General features: G+C 49.6%; 2 protein-coding genes across 2 annotated transcripts in view; one reads left to right on the top strand and one right to left on the bottom strand.

The window, feature by feature from the left end:
- The window catches only part of LOC144125662 (atrial natriuretic peptide-converting enzyme-like), a 996499-nt gene that overhangs the window by 592691 nt on the left and 384172 nt on the right, over positions 1-19636 (top strand). The gene's annotated exons all lie outside the window — the stretch shown is intronic.
- LOC144115043 (uncharacterized) overlaps positions 12894-19636 on the bottom strand; it is a 56290-nt gene continuing 49547 nt past the window's right edge. The window contains exons 13-14 of the mRNA XM_077649169.1: positions 13689-13797; positions 12894-13128 (exon numbers count right to left, since the gene is read on the bottom strand). Of these exons, the coding sequence (XP_077505295.1) occupies positions 13691-13797 (107 nt within the window). The 3' untranslated portion in view covers positions 12894-13128; positions 13689-13690. The remainder of the gene's footprint in view (positions 13129-13688; positions 13798-19636) is intronic.

A 19636-nucleotide genomic window follows, 5' to 3' on the forward strand; every position in this document is an offset into this window, starting at 1 on the left:
GTGACTACACCAATTTTGAATAGAAACATTGTCTAAGGTTTAACTACTGCTCAACCTGGTTCGAAATCGATTCACGTGACCCACGGCTTGCTTCTGCGAGCGAGAGATGGCGCTGGCGAGCGTCACAGCTTCCATATCACGGTTTCGGCGGTGGCGATGCGCCGGTGCGTGGGTGCGCGGGCGCAAAAGAAGTACGCCCCCCCCCCCCCCCCCCCGTTTATTTTATTTTCTCCGTCGGGAAATGCACGCGTCTTGCGCCCTGAAAAGCGCCCGCTACCAAGAAACAGAACGAACGACGGTGTTTTATTTTATTTGGCAATATACGAGGCGTTCGAGGTAAACGAGTCTCCGATGAGTTTTGTGTTTCCACTGGCCGAGGGATATACGATAATTAAATATGCATCTGTTGCGCTCAAGTAGCACCACTGCTGTGTATTTGGATTTCTCGCGCTATCGTTTAGAGCTTGAAGAAAAAAAATTACTCGGGCGGTACCTTGCTGCAATCAAGAAGTTAATATTTCAAAAAGCTAGCTAGTCATTATAAACTAATTAATCGACTGTGCAGTGAGAAAAAGAAAGTTAGGCAAGGTTTAATTATGGTTATACCAAAGGTCAAGCGAAAGTATTTTAGCAATGGCCCGGACCAGATTTGGAGGTCGTCATCGTGTCGGGCACGCTCACTTATGGTGGTTGCACGCTCACTAAGGTTGAACGTTCAGTTATGGTTTGTCCAAATCGGCCGAAGTCAAATTTCGAGGCTGGCCCGGATAAAATTTAGAGACTGCCATCGTATCGAGCACATTGAAATTAGCCACAAAACAGATTTCGGTCCAAATCAATGAAGGTCAAATTTCGGGGGTGGGATGGGCAACATTTCGGAAACGACCCGGGTCTAATTTAGAGACACCATCGCATTGGGCATAGTCCAAATATGCTTGTCATCTGACTTAAAGCTGTTGCTATGAGAACAGAAAGTTGGGCTAGTTGGTTGATGTTGATGCTGAAGAAGTGGGCGCGGAAAAACAAGGACAAGCGAGACAATCGCTCTTCTTTGTTTGTCTCGCTTGTCCTCGCTTTTCCCGCGCCAACTTCTTCAGTGTGTTGCTATGAAATCGCTTAGTGCGAAGGTCACTTCAATGCCATATACGCACACCGGACCGAAACTCAAGTTTTGCCTTGAATAGATACTGCAGAGTAGGTTACACGACCCTCAGCAGTACTGAACCAATTTTACGCGCCTAGGACACTCCTTCAACTATTAAAAACGTGGTTACATTTAGCTGGGAACCTGTTCTATTTACAAGGAGAGAGAGAGTGAGAAACGTAGGTGAAAAATTCATTCCTTTACTCAACAAAACATTGGCTAAGTCCAACCACATACGGTAAATACACAACTGTAAAATACAAGCATTTGCGATAGACATGGTTGTACACAAAGATGCATATCAGAATTGAATGCATAAAACCGACAGGAATGTCAGCAAAACGATCCGGTATTGAATGTTACTAGCATGAAGGATTTATCTCTTTCAGACACTCATTAAGTTCTGCTATCTAGAAAAATCTGAAAATTTGCATGTGTATTAGCCGATACAGGTAAAATATTCTCCAAACTGTTTTGCTAGCCCAATTCTCGAACGTTGCTATAAAGACCAATCTAGCAAGCCCCAGAAAATCATTCCTGTATTGATAATGTAGTTCATTACCCCCTACATATGTTTGATTTCGTTCATATTGGCCAGAATAAAGTGACTGGAGTGCGCGCGGCGCTTTAATAGTAGCTTTCTATATTCGTATAAATATGCTTTTGTGCTGAACGAGTGGCGTTTCGCTGTAAAAACTGCGGAGTTGCGCAAAGGTATTCAACTAACTTCAAACTTTTTCCACCGCTTGCGAGATCGCATTGTTTTTTTCTGCGATAATAGCCAAGCAAAGCAACGCAAGCAGACGACTGACGACTTTCTCCGCACCTTCGGCAACTCCTTCGGACTCCACCGCCGCCGCCGCTGTTTTTTTTCTTCCACGCGGGAGTAATAAAAGGCACTGGTATAGAGTCACGTGGGAGAAGCGAGCGCCCGCCAACTGGTTTGGCGGTGTCCGGCGGCTCTTTTCTGGGAACTTATTCTCAGTACTCGCACAGGGTCGAAAAGAGTTCACTGATCTTTCGGTTCCGCGCCATGCAGCGGTGAAGTTGAAAGCGAAGGGATCAACATGAGAGCGCGCAGACGGTCTGCGTCGTTGTAACGATGGCACCGGGAACGGGACCACGAGAGTGCGACGAGACGGGAGGATGGGGAGCCAGGAAAGCGCAGGACTGCTTTCCCTTTCTCCCCACTATTAGGAGAGCGGGGAAGCGCGAAGAGCAGCAAAGCAGGCCCAGCTCGACGCCGCGAGCGCAGCGTGAGGGATTCTACTGTTATGCTGGTCCGGATGTGGAAAGATGGGAAACGAAATAGCTTCCGCGGCTGGAGAGTGTAAACGGGCGACCACCTACTTGCGGCCGACCGATAGGGAGAACGGCACGAATCATCGAGTCATTTCACGTTTAGGTATTTGCGCTGGTGGACCGCGTCACATACCCGTCGCGGCAATACAACAGTGATAGGCACGCCAGCACCAAGACTACACTGCTGTGTATTGTGCCCATTGTCGACATTTTCGTGTAGTAAGAAATAAAGAAAAAGTATTGAGCAGCGACGTTACCCTTTCACTGGTTTTATAATTTGTTCCCCTTCTTTCTTTTCCTTTCTTTTCTTTTATTGTCACCATTGGCCTGGACAAACTGCCGCGATCTATGATCTCGCATCTTCATGTTGTGTAGCCTGCGTGTGAGCCTCTATGCGCGCGTGGGGTGCGAAGCCTTATCAAAACCCACAAATATCTTATTTTTTAGTGGTTTCTGAGGAACAGACATGGCGCAGTAACTGTCTAACTTCTGCAGGTGGATGTCTCAATCGCGTCGTGAGGAAAGGGATGAAGGTGGGAGTGAAAGAAGGAAAGAGAGGGGTGAAAGAGGTGCCGTAGTCGAGGGCTCCGGAATAATTTCGACCACCAGGGGATCATTCACGCCCACTGACATCGCACAGCACAAATATCTTCGAAATAAATACAAAGAATGGTGGCGTGATCTACTGTAGTCGATTTATTCACAGCCCCATTTGTGATGTCTCTGAAGCTACGGACATCGGCCGCATTTCCTTACGGCTTTTTTGTTAGTTTTCGCGTGTGCCTTATGCTTTTAATGATATCCAGTTGTTTCTTTGTAGATACGCTTCGTTCCATGCCAAATTCAAATTTCTCTGTTCACCAGTAATATTATGTAAAAGGAGCAGTTCGGACTTCTCTGGGGAACAAGACAGTCCGATGTTCTGTGCATAAGTTTGGGTGAGAGTGGCTGCTTCCTGTAAGGTGTTCTCTATGTCGCCGTCGCTGCCATGTGTGGTCGGCGGTGTGATGTCGTCGGCATAGAGTGTGCCTAAGGTGAGGAATAGTTGCCAATTTTCGGGCGAGGGGGATGAGGGTGATGTTAAATAGGAAGGGGGGGAGGACGGACCCTTGAGGGGTTTCGATACTCTGAAGCGTGTTGGAGTGGGAAGAGAGAGGGCCAAAATGTATCTCAGCCGTGCGGTCAGTAAGGAATGCTTGAATGTAGGCGTAGGTGCGCGCACCCACATTCAGTGGAGATAGGGCAGTCATGTTCGCCTGATGTTCGATGCGAACAAAAGCTTTGGAGAGATCCAAAGCTAAGACTGTCTTTGAGTGACCAGGCAGAAGCGGGTCGAAAATGTCATGTATGAGTTGCAGCATGGCGTCCTGTGCGGACAGATGGGGCGGAATCTCACCATGCTATGCGGGTATAGATTGTTGTCCGCCATGTGCGTTGTGAGTGTTGCTAACAAAACATGCTCGAGGAGCTTTCCGAGGCATGAGGTTAGCGAAATCGGGCGAAGATTTTGAAGTGTAAGTGTTTTTTTGGGTTTGGGTGTGAATATTATCTTCGCGTGGCGCAAGGACTGCGGGAGGATACCCTCCCCCCAGCACTGGCTGAAGTATTGCGTAATTTGTGTGATCGATTGGTCGTCCAGATTACGGAGCATGGAGTTTGTGATTTGGTCTGCCCCAGGTGCGGAGTTGGTACGGAGAGTCAGGAGGGCCGCTCTTACTTCCGTCTCAGTGATGCCTGTGTCGAGTGTTGGATTGGCTGGTCCTGTGTAGGTGGGTAGAGGTGTGGGGGCACCCGGAGAGGTGTATGTGTTCTGAAGTGTGTTTATGAGGGACTCAGGATCGTCAATATGTTGGTGTGTGAGGCGTTTCACATGGTGTTGTGTTGATCATTTGGTGTTTGTGGGGTCGATGAGGTGTCGGAGGAGTTGCCATGCGCGTTTGCTGGACAGGTTTCCGGCGATGCCGTCACATATCTGTCCCCAGTTGGATCGGCAGAGCTCCTCCGAGTGTTGTTGGATTCGTGTCTGCAGCGTTGCCAGCCGCTTTTTAAGTGTATTGTTATATTTATTGCCTTTCCAGAGTTCCAAGAGGCTGTGATAAGCCTCCCAGAGGTAGGCTATGCGTGTGTCCAGGGTAGGGGTTTCGGTGGTCGTTTCAATGTGTTGCGTGTTGTGGTGAACGTCATGCTTGAGTGATTGCACCCAGGCGTCGATGTCTGTGATGGGAGTGTCTGGGTGGGCGGTGCGTGCAGCGCGAAGTGCATCCCAATTAACCAGTTTATGTGTTGTATAGGAGTGACGGGCGGTTTCTACGGGACAGTGATTTGTATAATGTAATGATCACTGCCCAATGTATGTTGAGTTCTGTTCCAGGTAACACCACGGATGTAGCGGCTCAGCGTCAGGTCCGGACTGGTGTTCATGCTGACACTGTTGCCGATCCGCGTGGGCATCTGAAACGTGTTCTGAACAGCGAGTTGGAGGTTCTGCAGGAGCAGCCACAGCCTGCGACCTCGATGTGTCGTGGTTGTGTATCCCCGGTTATTATGCTGACTGTTGAAGTCCCCACCGATTAGTAGAGGATGTTTGCCTGCTAGGTGGTGTAGCTCTCGCAGAAGTGATTCCAACGAGGCCATCGGCTGGGACGGGGGTGGTATATATTTGCTATAAAGACTGAAGAAAGTGTATGTGTGTTATGTATAAGTTCAGTGATCACGCAGGGTGTCTCAAACGTGATGTGATGAGTTTTATAGATGAGGCTGCGGTGGATGAGTGTGGACGCCCTAGATTTGCTAGTGGTGTCTGAGTGTGTAGATGTGTAGCTGGGGAGGGTTGCCCGATGTGCAGTCTCCTGGAGAAGAAGTATATGGGGAGTGGGCATGCGGGTGGGAAGGAGAAGTTGCAGAGGTGCGCGCTTGGCACGGAAACCGCGGCAGTTCCAAGTTAAAATAGGGAGAAAATTAGTGTTTCGCCCTTCTATATTGGAGAGTAGGGCAGTTGAGGGGAGTGAGACGGGTGTCAATTGGTATGTGTTGTTAAGCAAAGGGGGTTTGTGCTTGCGGAGGTATGGGGAGGAGTGGAGGTGGTCTGTATTTGGGTAAAGCGATGGGTAAGGTTATGTTCCATGAGCTCCATCACCTTGGTAAGCATAGCGTCCATGCGCTGCTCAAGTTTTTCGGTGAGGGTGGCGGCAAGGTGATTGAATCTGGCCTCAAGGCGGGCGTCTAGCTCTTTGAGTTTGTGGTCAAATTTGACATCCAGTGTAGCGAATTTAGCGTCTATTTCTAGGGGTACGGGAGGCAGTGTGGCGTCTGAGGTGCGCTGCTTCTTTGCAGGAGGGATGCTCGAAGTGTCTGTGGATGGGGAGGTCGGGTTAACGAGAGTGGTGCGGGTTGAGTAAGCAGAAAAGTGGTGGGGGTTCTTAAAAGGGAGGAGAGACGGCTTACCTCGTCGCGCAAGGCCCGGAGTTCCTGGTCTCTCGAATCTTCTTGGGAGGACTGGGGTGGCGGGGGATGACGGGTGGTGTTGCCGGAAACGCGGTCTGCCCAAGTGAGACATGAGGAGTTTTTACTGCTGTTCTGTCGGTTTCTGGAATTTGACCGGGAAGCCGTCGAGCTGCGTTCGTTGGCTGTGCTTTGTTGATCACGGCGAGACAGCCGCGATTTAGACAGAGGAGAGAGAGCGTTCTTCGGGGACGCTAGTTTAGGGCCCCGTGCTTTACAGTTCCCAGTGCCGGTCATATGTGGGCCTCCACAGAGAATGCAGCTGGGGGTACATGAGGGCACATCTTCTTTGGGATGGGATTTCCCGCAGCGGGGACATTTATGAGATCTTGGGTGAACACACACATCCGCCCGGTGGCCTGGGACGCGGGAGTTCGTGCAGGCGTCTATATGCTCTCGGTACGGTGTACACCCGTGGAGGGCTCCTCCATAAGAATGGCGCGTGGTACAGGTCCAGCACGAAAGGTGACTAGAATGGAACGCGTGGCCCCCATTCGGCGGGCGTCCACGACGCATGGGGCTTCCGGGTTGCCGGTGATGATTTCCTGGAGGAGAGCTGTCGGGGTCTCATTCCGTGCAGTACGCATTGGAGATGACTCCGCGTACCGCTCCGTCCGGTGGTGCTATATAAGCTGCGACTGCGAAGTCCTTGGCTTGATGCTGCATCTGTGTTACGCGAACCAGCGCGAGTGCGTCAGCTTGTAGGGGCGTGCTTACAGTGCAGGTGTTGTTGACTGGGTGAACCCTTATTTGGGTACGCGTTGGTTCTTGAAGCTGGGACGCCACTTGGAGGATGGTTTCCTGTAGTAGACGGGGCGGAAGCAGGTCCAGCTGCAGCCCGCCTCGAGACCTGAATATGATCTTGCATTCAGCAGCCGGGAGCGGCGGCTGCTGCCGCGAACGCTGCGTAGCTGCGCGCGTTGCTTGCAGGTACGACTTGTCAGCGCGTGCAGTATAGGTGAGATGGCGGCACCGCTCGCAGGCGCTGCGGGTTCCTGGCTTGTTGACGTACAGAGGTCCTTGGAGCGGGCAGGCGCACTAAGGACGTGAGTCCAGTCCCTTGGGTCATAGTCGCGGGGGTGAAGAATCTCTCCCTGCACCTGCACCTCCATGGTGGAGTGTTCACGGGGGCGCGACCGCGAGCGAGCGCGGACACAGGGAGAGGCGTCGTTCGCACAGCGCGCTTGTAATCCAGGAAACGGCGCGCGCGCAAGAACGCTCAGGCCGAATGCTGGGATGCGATTTTGTACGAAGGAAAAAACGAAAGTCTTCATGGCGGCGTCGCCGCGGGGCGCGAAAGGAAGCGAGGGCGGCGGAGTGCCCTCCCTCACAAACCGCCCGAACGGCACGCTTAACGTAGGGCATAGAGGATACATGTGTATCCTCACATCTTATATGCCTTTACTATCTCCCGAGTTCTCTAGTCCCAGTGTGCCGCTTTATATAGCACTATGAAAGGATAGAAAGACACCACGGGACCAATTTTTTCAGCACCCGAGTAACCTTGGGCAAAAGCCCAAAATCCAGCTATTCTTGAAAAAAGTAATAAGCAGTGCACAACATTCATGCGCAGTATCACAGCCAAGAACATGATTTTTCGAAGCGGCATGCAGCGCCACCGCTTAATAGAATGCTCGCAGTGTAGGTCATGAAAAATGGGCAGAAACAGCGGACACATTACCTTTTTGCTCTCTTTTTCCGACAGCATAGTTTCTCAAATGCTTCCCAAAGGAGAAAAGGCGAAGGGCCCGCAGATGATAGAAGTACAGGTGCCTCAGTACACTCTCCCGTCTGGCCGCCGCGGACAACAAGGCTGGGGAATGTTGTGCCTCTTTTCCAGTGCACTTCTGATCGTAGTAGTTAGTACGCTACAAACCACGCACCGCTGCTCGTCTGGCCGTCGACTGGCAATTGTCTTACGGTGCTTCTCCGCCGCCGACTCTGTATCGCGCACGGATGAGACTGCATAAAGACCACCGTTTGCGAAGCACAGCGCGAGAAGCTCGCAATTTAACACGCGGTGCGGAAGGCTGCGGCGACGGCTGCGTGGTCTAAAGCAGCGCCGGGCGAAGCTATTCTGTTCGCGCCAAAGCGCGTTTATTAACCTTTTCGTTATCATGACAAAATTCTACGTGGCGCATTAAGGCTGTTCCAAGCTAGCGTATAGGTAAAGAAAATGCTTAGTGCTAAACACCGCGGGCCCAACATAAGCTATAGCTATAGCATTTCTTAGCTATCGAAATTAAAATGCATGAGTCATTACAAGCCGCGGAAAAATTCAGAGTCGATCCGGCGTGCTGAGGAGGAGGAGGAGCTAGTTTTCGGCGAGTGCCACTGTAGCGTGTGGTGTTTCGCGCATTTAGTCACAAATAAAAGCAAATCTTAAGTTCAAGTGGGTTATATATGCGTATCAGCAACCTAAACGCGCCTCGTACTAGGTGCTGTGCATAATTTCATGCATTATTGTGCAACTTAGTTGCCTTTCGCACGAGTCTGCCTCTTAAGGCGCAGAAGCGGAGGCGCGACGAGTTTAGCGCTGCCCATTTGTAGCCCATTTATACAGTGACAAGAAGGTATTATGAGAAAAGTGAAGGCTCAGTAAATTGGGTGTACACGGCATAAAGTAGACAGCTGTTACGAGAACGCTATGCGCAAATTGCACATCTGTTCAATGTAGCTGCAATATTCTTGAATGGAAAGGAATTGCTGTGTGTAATTTGTTTGCGACACTGTTTCTTCGCAAATTTTCTGCAGGCAATAACAGGCCCTCAGATGGAGTTTTTTTGATGTGGTGGCGAGCTGGCCTGGGTCTACACATGACAGCCGTGCAAGGTTCTGCTACGTGGAAGTAACCATCCCAAGAGTGCTTCTCGGCGACATGAGGTATGCGTGCCGGCCTTAACTCATGATATCAGGACAGAGAGGCAGCCCAGAGTACCGGTAAGCAGAAACTATTTGGCAGAATATATGACCTCACAATAACATAACAGGTGCTCTCAACCTATGGAACGTTTGTTTTCATTTAGATACAGCAAGGCACAGATCAAGACGAGGAATACTGTGGAGAGGGCACTTGGAATATGGAAGAGGAGATTCCTGTGCCTGGACATGAAGCTTCAAATCAACACCAGGATGTCTGCAGTCGTAATAACAGCTTGTGCTGCACTGCACTATTTTGGCCGCCGTCGTGCTACAGAGGAAATGCCTCCTGCTCTGTTGCACACAAACACATGCAACTCTCGGCAGCCACAGCCTCAACCAGAGCTGCAATCATTGCCTCTGGACTCGCAAAGTGTTTCCAGAGGCAGGGGAAGCAACATTCGGCACCACTTTACACAAAATTAGGTAATACGAAGGGTATGTTGCTGGGCGAGTTGGTGGTGATCGAACATCATGGAATCGCAGCGCTAACAGACAAGGACACAGGGAGGACACAAACGACGCAAGTTTCAGCGCAAGTGTGTGTTTGTGTCCTCCCTGTGTCGTTGTCTGCTAGCGCTGCGATTCCATGATGTTAGGTAGTATGAATGAATGAGACTCGCTCCTTCAAGAAACAATGTGTTTATTGTTACTCTTTGTTCAGCTCCTTCCTCAACAAAGCAATTTTCAGCTGCAAAAGTTGCATTTTAGCCTTTTTGTTCGCACTCTAGAGTGCATGCATCTCCACTGTATGCTTCATGTGCAGCTCATGCTCTGCTTTCATGTGTTTCACTCTTAACACATGTTCTTCTCTTTTTCGTTTGCTCTCTGCTACCACAGCCTCAAGACGGGAACTCAGCTCTGTCGCAAGCACACAGACTCTTTTGGGGCAGGCGCAGCCTTGCGTCGCTGATAGCCAGCCGGCTGTGCAGCAGGAAGAATGACTTCACAAGTGGTGGCCAGCATCGGCGCATTGTGGTCTCCGTCGCTGCACTGTTGCTCCTGCAGGTCTTGGTTGCTGTAGGCCTCCTGGTCGTCTGGGGCAACCTCCGCAACCTCAGCAGCCTCGCCACTTTCAGCTTGACTGTTTTTCGTTGCTCGACACCACGGGAAGTCGAACTCTGGAGAATTGTTCGTAAATTAAACATGTTTCATTAAACTATCAGTCTTGTGCTCATAACAATAAAATATCACACTACAATCCAAGAAGAGATGTAGTAGTGTGCACAGCATCATAATGCCACACATATGCCAGCTTATCTTGAGTGCATGAGAATGTTGCATTCAGAATGTGTAGCCATAGGCACAGAGAACAGCAGTCATGTTCGCCGTAAGGCAGCAGCAGCAGCAGCTGTATGTTAGAAGCCATAAACAACTATTTGGCACTTTTTAAATAATTCCATGCCAGAAAAATTTACACAGGCTTAGAAAAGGTAGGAAACAAAAGACAAGATGGAAACAAACATCTGGTGGTATGTTTCTTTTTGTCATCTTGAGTAGTATGAAAAAAAAAGTTAAGGCAAAGCTGGACAGCTGAATATGACAACACAAGCGTCGGCATAATCAGACTGATAGAGTACACAGATGAACCTGTACAGGCTGGGAATGTTGATATTTGCAAAGCACGCAGCTAGCATTCATATTGCATAGCACTTGATGATATTACAGTAACACAATTCTCTCACTCCGCAAACCACACAGCTAAGCACAGATTATTATGGCAGGTAAATTGCACTGAGCAACATAATCCCAAAATATCTGCAACAAATTTAGAAACTGCTTGTCCCTGTTCTGCCTTTTCTTTTTCAGTCCCAATGAGGCTGCAAGATCCCATCTTCAGTCGTTCATCCCTAAACTTCCATGCTCTAGGTAACAGCAAGTGGAAGGCCGCCTGAACAAGGCATGCTGGAGTTTGTCTTTTCAAAGGCTAAGGAATAAAGACATGGCCATGCTGAGGTTAAAATCTCGTGCAATATGCAGGGCTTATCTTGCTCCTGCTCACTGTGCAGGAAGTTCAACTATGCAGTCATATGCTCTCATTTGTTGGATGATGGCTAAAAAGTTGGTGCCGGCTAAGCAAGTGTGACCGCAATTTTTATTCCTACTTCCCGATTCAATAACATGACCCCTGCGCATCCCATGCTCACAGCTTAATTTGTGTTTCAGTTGCGTGGCTGACACAGCAGAATAACCCGGTGAATTGACACGTTTTATTCACAATCAATATTGCGCGAGAAATGATTAAAAAACTTCTAAGATTTATTATGAGTGATATTTCCAATACACACATGCCCTAAACTGTTGCCTAGCTTTCACGCCGGAGTGTATAATCGGATATATATTTAAAAGTACACAAGCAAGAATCATACCATTAGCCTCCGCCTGTGGCTCGGACTGCGTCGCCTCCAGCAGTGCGCCAACGGTCGGGGTGCACTGCAAAGGCCCGCTGTTGCTGTAGTGGCTGCCGTCAGTGTCAAATGGGTTATGTACCCTCGTTCCCATATGGGACGCCACGTCTCCAACGCGGTGTAACTCTTCGTCCAGCTGGCTGGGTGGTGGCGGTCCGCCCCCTGAGAAAGGGCACAGAAATTAGGCAATATTGTTACTGAATATTCTTTAATTTTCGAGCGCCTACAAACGAGGCAAATGTCACATGAAAACAATGACTTCAGCGAAACGAGCAAGAACGGCGCCAGAATATGAACAACGAAACGGGACCAGAAAATGTACAACATGAGTGCGTGTGTTGTTCCTTGACATCGCTTTCACGTCGCCATCCATGTTGCGGAAGGCTGCTTCGCAGAAACCACAAAAGATGACAAAATTAAATACGATGATGGAGGCAGAAAGCAAGCAATTGCTTTTTTTTACCAAGCAAAATAATGAAAGCAGACCTCACCTGTGCCGAAAATGGCTTTCACGTCTGCTGCCTTCGCTCTTCGCCACTTTTCTTTTAAGTTGTCCCAGCACTTGCGCAGCTGGGCCTCAGTGCGGGGCCGAACGTCGGTGCGGCAGTTGTACTGCTCAGTGAGCAGCTTCCAGGTCTTCTTTCTCTCCAGGGAGGCCCCGTCGCTCTTTTTGCATTCGATCAAAGACTTGTGCGTGTTTACCAAGTCCGTCAGGACGCGGCGCTCGCTCTCCGTAAACGTTGTTCCTTTTTTTTTGCTCCGCTTACACGTGTTACAAACAAATAAACAGGCAGTAAAATTCAATATAATATATACAGAAAACTTAAATTCTAGATTTACTAAAATAGGAAAACACAAACAACCAAAAAGCACAAGCGCACAAGCACAACGCACAAAGCACACGCACAACACACGAGGCACACGAAAATAAACAAAAACGGACGTCGGCTCAAATAAGCTTCTTATAGCGACGGCTGGCTATCATTGTGGCTAGATAAAAAAACGTGCGTCAAAATTAGAACCAAGTTTCCTAAATTCGCCTAATAAATGTATCTCCCGTATTTTTTTAACTACCTTATATGGGATAGAAAAAAGTGATGAGTGCAAGCACTAATGACGGAAGCTTTAATTTTTTTAAGCCTCGCAACCAAGCCTCTTACTTCCGCGGTTAAGGGCGCTGTCCGTAAGGACGCCGAAAAGTAGGTTTCTGAAACGCGGCTTCGCCTTTCCCGTACCTTCCACTTTCGGTAACCTTTACGAAAGTCGCCTCTCGAGTGAAGGTAAGGTAAAGGTAAGGCCCGTTTGTGAATACGGCAGTTAGAGATGCAAGGTATTGAGAACTCTTTTGGGAGGCAGTTATGATAAAGCCATTTTTCCGATCACTTTATTGCACGATTGTCGGCGGCATAATCGTGGGTGCGTGAGGGCTGTCCCTCGACGGCACTTAAACATTAAAAGAAAGTAAAATGCAACAATTAAGACAAATAAAAGATAATAAAACATTATAAAGCACTAAGAACATTAAAAGAGCCACCAGAAGCTAAAGCAGGATTGGCACTCCAAACTGCAGTTCACGAATGGAAAGAACGCAATGATAGAAAATGTAAAACTGGCGAAAAGTGAATAGGAAACGCGAAATAATGAAAAATTGCGCATTTGAACTCTATTTCGAATGTGTTGCGCTCCTAATCTGACTAATTAAAGTAATGTAAGAGATAAAGAGGGCTTCATGCACTAGCGTGAAAGCTTTGGGTCCAGTAATCAGATAATGCAAGGAGCCATGAGAGTGTATTCTAAACAACCAGTGTCGAATTGTCCAATAATTTTTCCAGATGTCATGGCCGCCGAAGTTTCCTGCAGAAAACGAAAAAGAACATACGATGCACTACATTAATTATGACAAAGTGACAAAGTAATTAACGCGAAATGCGACAAAATTTCCGCTGGCGCAGATGTAGCAAATGGGTTGATTATGTAATTTTTCGAGTGTTGTTCGTTGTTTTATTATGCTAAATCGGTTCTCGATGAAGTGCATGTTACGAACGCATGGTGACCGCATCAGCGAGTGCCCGCGAGCAAATCACTCATGCCGTCACTTCATTGTCATACATTCTGCTACACAGTGGGAGGTGCAAGGTTCCGGCTTTCACAGCTCCTCTACGGACGGGCCCAAACTACAAAAATAGCGTCTCTTCCTACTGCACTTCATTTGGATTTGTAAAAAGAAAAAATCGAATGATCGGCAGTTACCACAAAGTTGGCACAACGCGATGGCGTTTCTTTTTCTCACCTTAGACTCTATGACGTAAAATTTTGTTCTCATAGCACAAAAACCCGAACCCAATTTAAGAACCCAGTTATCAGTCGCCTTTTCAGTATAACGTAGCTTCTAAACAGCAAGTCTCGCCGCTCACTTTCAAATGTCTGACTCCCTGTAGTTCTTCCCAATAGCAGCGCTGCGTAGTGGCCGCCCGCTCGTCGACCGCGCGACACTCTCTCCATCCACCGTTGAAGAGGCCACAGCTGCAAAATTGAACACACACACACACACACACACACAGCTGAAATTCCTGAGTGAGGCAGAAAGTAAAATTTGCTCTATAATTTGAAACGGATTTTCTGGACCATAATCTAAATTTGGTTTGTTATATTGGTTAGTACTACCAATTATACATAAAGAAAAGGGCGCCTCAGAAGCACAGCAGTTTTTTTTTCGTTTCTTTAACTGATATACGCACATGTAGGTGAGTTTTTGGTGGCACCTCCCACAGCGAAATACAATTATATCACAGCTGAAATCAGTGGTCCACCATTATGTTTACATACGACCTCCAGTCGCACAACGACGTAATTTGTGCACCCCTAGTCTTGTTGCTACCACGTAGGACCGACGGTTAGACTTATTTACAAGTGTGAATTATGGGACAGTAAGGCTTAGAGAGCACATCCCATATATCCGCTCCCCATTTTCGGCTAGCTTCTGATGCAGGAATCGAAGACTTACAGAGCGAGTGAATAAAGCAGTGCAGTTTGAGACATTTCGCCATTCATCTCTGGATAGCGTAACTGAGGGCGCAGTTCTACATTGTAGAGTCATGTTGCGTTTGTAGTGCTATGCAGCTCAGCCACGCTACAAACGACAGCAGACACCATTACTGAACTCACCTCAAGAATCGGACTAGTGTGCTGGCCAGAAAATTCAGAATTACTCGTCATACCTCCTAAGGTACAGAATTACCAAACCCCCATAGAAATCCGAATTCAGAGCAGACAAATACACCAGGTTCATACCGTACGCATTCTAGGACTGTACCTTCAACGGGATGTAAAAAACAGAGACACAATTAAGCGACTGAAAAAGGCCATCGCAGCCACCAGGCAACTCATACAAAGGGTGGCTGGACGCGCACATGGGCTGAGAGAGGCGGACAACCTTCGCGTAGTGCGCGCCTATACCCCCAGCCGAATTTTTTATGCTACGCCATATCTGAAACTAACAACCAGTGAGGTCCAGCAAACAGACAAACAGACAGCAAACAGACAGCAAACAGACAAATGAGCACTTAAATTACCAAAAAAAAAACACTAGAAACGAAAAACTGCTCGAAGTCGGAGATCATAACACCCCACATGAACATCGCGACGCCAACTTACAAGCACATTATAATAGACTGTGCGCCTTCAATCGTCGGCGTCTTCAATGTCCCGTTTTATGATTCACCCCGACCAAACGAGTTTTCGTACAAATCTTGATATTATAATAGACTACACGCTACAGAACCGGACGACGCATACTCAGTCAGCTAGGCATCACTATCCCTGCAAACAACCCATCAATAAGAACATCCCCCACCCACATTCAGACTTTAATATGTCGTACCATTACCCAGGAACATGCACCCCCATCATGACCAAGGTCGCAGGAAGGCGCGCGCGGCAGCGCTGCACAGCTGGTACTGGAATGAGCCTGATATTGTTTGGACGGATGCCGCCTGCGATGAGCACAGAGCCACAGCGGTTATCCACAACCCATACATAACACCCCTAACTTTCGAGCTTCCTTCAGGCACCACCTCTGAGGAAGCCGCGGACACCGCTATAGCCATTGCTCTGGCATACACATACGCCCGTTACAATATTAGTGACTCAAAAACCGCCATTATATATTTTTGGCACGGGCAGGGTTCATCCCACTGCGCAATGCCTGCTGCACATGCCCACCCGCCATCTCTTCCGACGCGCTGAGCTCATCAGCGTACCTGCGTACTCGGGAAATCCCGGAAACGAGGCCGCCGACTCCTTAGCCCGAAGGTCTAGAAACCGGCCGCAGGCGGACATAGTGGAGGATTTCTCAAAGGAGCTTATGCACTCCTTTGCAGATGTCACCGCAAAATCCCGCGCTCAGCGTCTAAACTACCCGCCACCCAACCAATCCCTCACTACCAGAGAACAGTCAATTTGGCGTCGCCTGCAGGCGGGAACGTTGCCTACACCAGCCAATCTTTCAAAATTTATGCCGGTACCCCAATATGCATTTTGTGCTCCCACCCAAGGCCACCCTTACCCACATACTCTTATGCCCGGCCTCCCCTGGCCTCGCCGGTCCGGTTCCTCTCCGAACTTGGGAGGACAGGGAGACCTCACGATGGTCAGCGTACCTAGCCAGGCAGAAGATCGCAATGAGCCGGGCCGCATACGTCATGGACCAACACCACATGAACGTCTAGACTGTCAGGGGGGTCGTGCGGAGACCCAGGCGGCCTGCGGGCCTCGGATTCTCTTGATGAATAAAGTTTCCATCCATCCATCCGTCCGTCCGTCCATCCGTCCGTCCGGTCGTCCGTCCATCCATCCATCCATCCATCCATCCATCCATCCATCCATCCATCCATCCATCCATCCATCCATCCATCCATCCATCCATCCATCCATCCATCCATCCATCCATCCATCCATCCATCCATCCATCCATTCATTCCATTCCATCCATTCCATTCCATTCCATTCCATCCCATCCATCCCATCAATCCATCCATCCATTCCATCCATCCATTCCATCCATCCATCCATCCATCCATCCCATCCCATTCCATCCCACTCCATCCATCCATCCTTTTTAACGCGACAGCGTTAAGGAGCTTGTGTCGCAGAAAAGCCGGTGTCGGCGTCGGCGGCGTTGGCCGTGTGCGAAATATCCTCCTTCTCGCAATATACCCCACTGCCCCAACAGATAGCGCTTGACGGCAGCGCCTCCCGCTCGTCTAGTTCGGGTGCAGAGAGGAGCGAAAAATCTCCTCCTCGCAATGTACCCTACAGCCCCAACAGATAGCGCTAGACGGCAGCGCCTCCCGCTCGTCTAGTTCGGGCGCAGAGAGGAGCGAAAAATCTCCTCGCAATGTACCCCACTGCCCTAACAGATAGCGCTAGACGGCAGCGCCTCCCGCTCGTCTAGTTCGGGCGCAGAGAGGAGCGAAAAATCTCCTCCTCGCAATGTACCCCACTGCCCCAACAGATAGCGCTTGACGGCAGCGCCTCCCGCTCGTCTAGTTCGGGCGCAGAGAGGAGCGAAAAATCTCCTACTCGCAATGTACCCCACAGCCCCAACAGATAGCGCTCCACTGCCCCAACAGATAGCGCTTGAGGGCAGCGCCTCCAGCTCGTCTACTTCGGGCGCAGAGAGGAGCGAAAAATCTCCTACTCGCAATGTACCCCACAGCACCAACAGATAGCGCTAGACGGCAGCGCCTCCCGCTCGTCGAGTTCGGGCGCAGAGAGGAGCGAAAAATCTCCTCGCAATGTACCCCACTGCCCCAACAGATAGCGCTAGACGGCAGCGCCTCCCGCTCGTCTAGTTCGGGCGCAGAGAGGAGCGAAATATCTCCTCCTCGCAATGTACCCCACAGCCCCAACAGATAGCGCTAGACGGCAGCGCCTCCCGCTCGTCTAGTTCGGGCGCAGAGAGGAGCGAAATATCTCCTCCTCGCAATGTACCCCACCGCCCCAACAGATAGCGCTAGACGGCAGCGCCTCCCGCTCGTCTAGTTCGGGCGCAGAGAGGAGCGAAAAATCTCCTCCTCGCACTCCTTGCAATGTACGCCACTGCTCCAACAGATGGTGCGCGACGGCAGCGCCTCCCGCACGTCTCGTTCGGGCGCCGTGGGGCGGCACGCAGGAATGACGCGGTGAGCGGCGAACAACGCAGTGCGCATCCAAAGCGCGTTCACCACGAAGCTTGCGGCTTGCTGCCCGTTCGTTCGGCGCGGAAGCTATGCTGGCGTTCGGGGCATCGGGTTTGTCGAGAACGATGTGCCTTCTTTCACTCCCGCCTTTATCCCTTCCCTTACGGCTCGGTTCAGGTATCCAACGATATATGAGACAGGTACTGCGGCATTTCCTTTCCTACAAAAACCAATTATTATTATTATTATTATTAACGATGTGCCGACGAACTACGACTGCAACTTGAGTCCCGCGAGTTTCGGCAAGGGGCCTGGCAGCGCTTCTACGTGGTTTGCCGCTCCGCGCGTCCGTTTCACCGCACCTAGCAAAGCGATTTGTCTAACGGGCAAGGCGTCGCGCCGAACGGGCGATGGAGTTCCGTGGACTCCCTGGCAGTGCTGCGACGCGCTGTCGCGTTCCACTCTTAAAGGCGAAGCTTGAGCGTTCTCCAATTTGTTCTCCTCGGTTTACATTCTTCTTCCCTTATCTGCCAGCGTGATCCTGGCGTCCTTCCAGAGCGGGATAGTTGAAATACTTTCCTTTTTAACTTTCTGGTCACAAAGGGGACTACGCGACAGATCCTGGCGCCCTTCCAGAGCGGGATAGTTAAAATACTTTCCTTTTTAACTTTCTCGTCACAAAGGGGACTGCGCGACAGATCCTGGTGCCTTTCCAGAGCGGGATAGTTAAATTACTTTCCTTTTACCCTTTCTCACAAAGCGGACTACGCGACAGTTACGGAGAAGTTTGCGTGACAATGTCCCCACCACACTTCAAAAGCTCATCCGGACCAAAACTTTTTCGCCCACCGCCTTAGGCCCGTTTCACATACATGCGACTGGATCGAAAATATTCGGTGAGTCGGTGTAGCCGCAGTGCGATTTTCGGTCACTGCTTTCACATGCAACACCGACACACCGAATTCGGTTGGAGCGACACAAAGGGTTGCTTGATGCATGCATAGGCAACCGTTGGTCAATTGCAATATTAACACAGCAGGGTGTGTGTCGACGCTGTAATTTTTATGCGTGTTTTTAGTTATGACAAAACCTTTCACATGTTTTCAATGGAATAAATGATTTTGTATTAATCAACAATTACGTTGTTGCGCTGCTTGAAACTGCCGGGACGTGAAAATAGCGCCAGCCAACAGAGCGTCTGCTCGCTCTTTGTCTTTCCACTGGCGGAGCTTGGAGTGTGCACTCGCGCGATAAGTCAGCTCCGTAAGTTCCTCAACCCCTGCGATGGCATCAACGCTCTGTCCCAATAGCGTTCGGCATCTTCTTCTCCATGAGTATTGTAGAAGAAGCTGCTTCTTCAGGAAGACAGCGACGACGACGTCGACACTCCAGCGGTCGCGTCTCCGCTCGACTCCCGCCATCGGCGGCTGATGCTACTGGAGGATTACTTCCTGCTGGAGAAAGAAAAAACTTCTGGAGAGCCTGTGGAGCCCGAGGCGTTGTTGGGTTCGACCTATCTGGGAAAACCGAAAGTCGGAGTCAGAGTTCTATATTGCCGTGAGTTGAAATATATATTTGGCAGAGCGTATATACTTTGCACAGCGTGCTTTCAACGTATGTGCTTCTACGCGCACGCTGCTCTCTGCAGATGCCACTTCTGATGTCCGGAGACCGGGATTATTTCCGGAAGTACCACAAAATGACTCCGGAACGGTTTGAGGAGCTACATGCGCTTCTTGAGGAAGCGCTTACGAAGGAGCACTGCGTTCGTGAGCCGCTCCCTTCTCGGATGAGGCTGGCCATCACTCTGAGGTCAGTAGGTTGGTTGCAGAATTCTTGTGCGCCTGCTTCTCAGTAATTTTTTTTCTCCGGGGAAACTGCTGTCAGGATGTATTAGGTAATCGCTTACGCGACAATCACGTGAATAGGCCACAATTATTTTAATGGGAGGTACTCAAGTTTTCTTGTTTTGCGCACAGCCACAAATGTTACATTTGCACTGACAGTCTCTTCCATTTCTGTTTTCAGATACTTGTCACCTGGCATGCAAATGCAAGATGTCGCCCTCTGTTTTAGGGTGGGAATTTCAACCGTAGCAGGGATCGTCCACTTTACGTGCAGACTGCTATGGAAGGTGCTGCAGCCTGTCTGCTTAAAGGTATGAGGCATTGCAGTTCCATTTA

The sequence above is a fragment of the Amblyomma americanum genome, chromosome 1 (genome assembly GCF_052857255.1).
Source record: "Amblyomma americanum isolate KBUSLIRL-KWMA chromosome 1, ASM5285725v1, whole genome shotgun sequence".
Taxonomy (NCBI): Eukaryota; Metazoa; Arthropoda; class Arachnida; order Ixodida; family Ixodidae; genus Amblyomma; species Amblyomma americanum.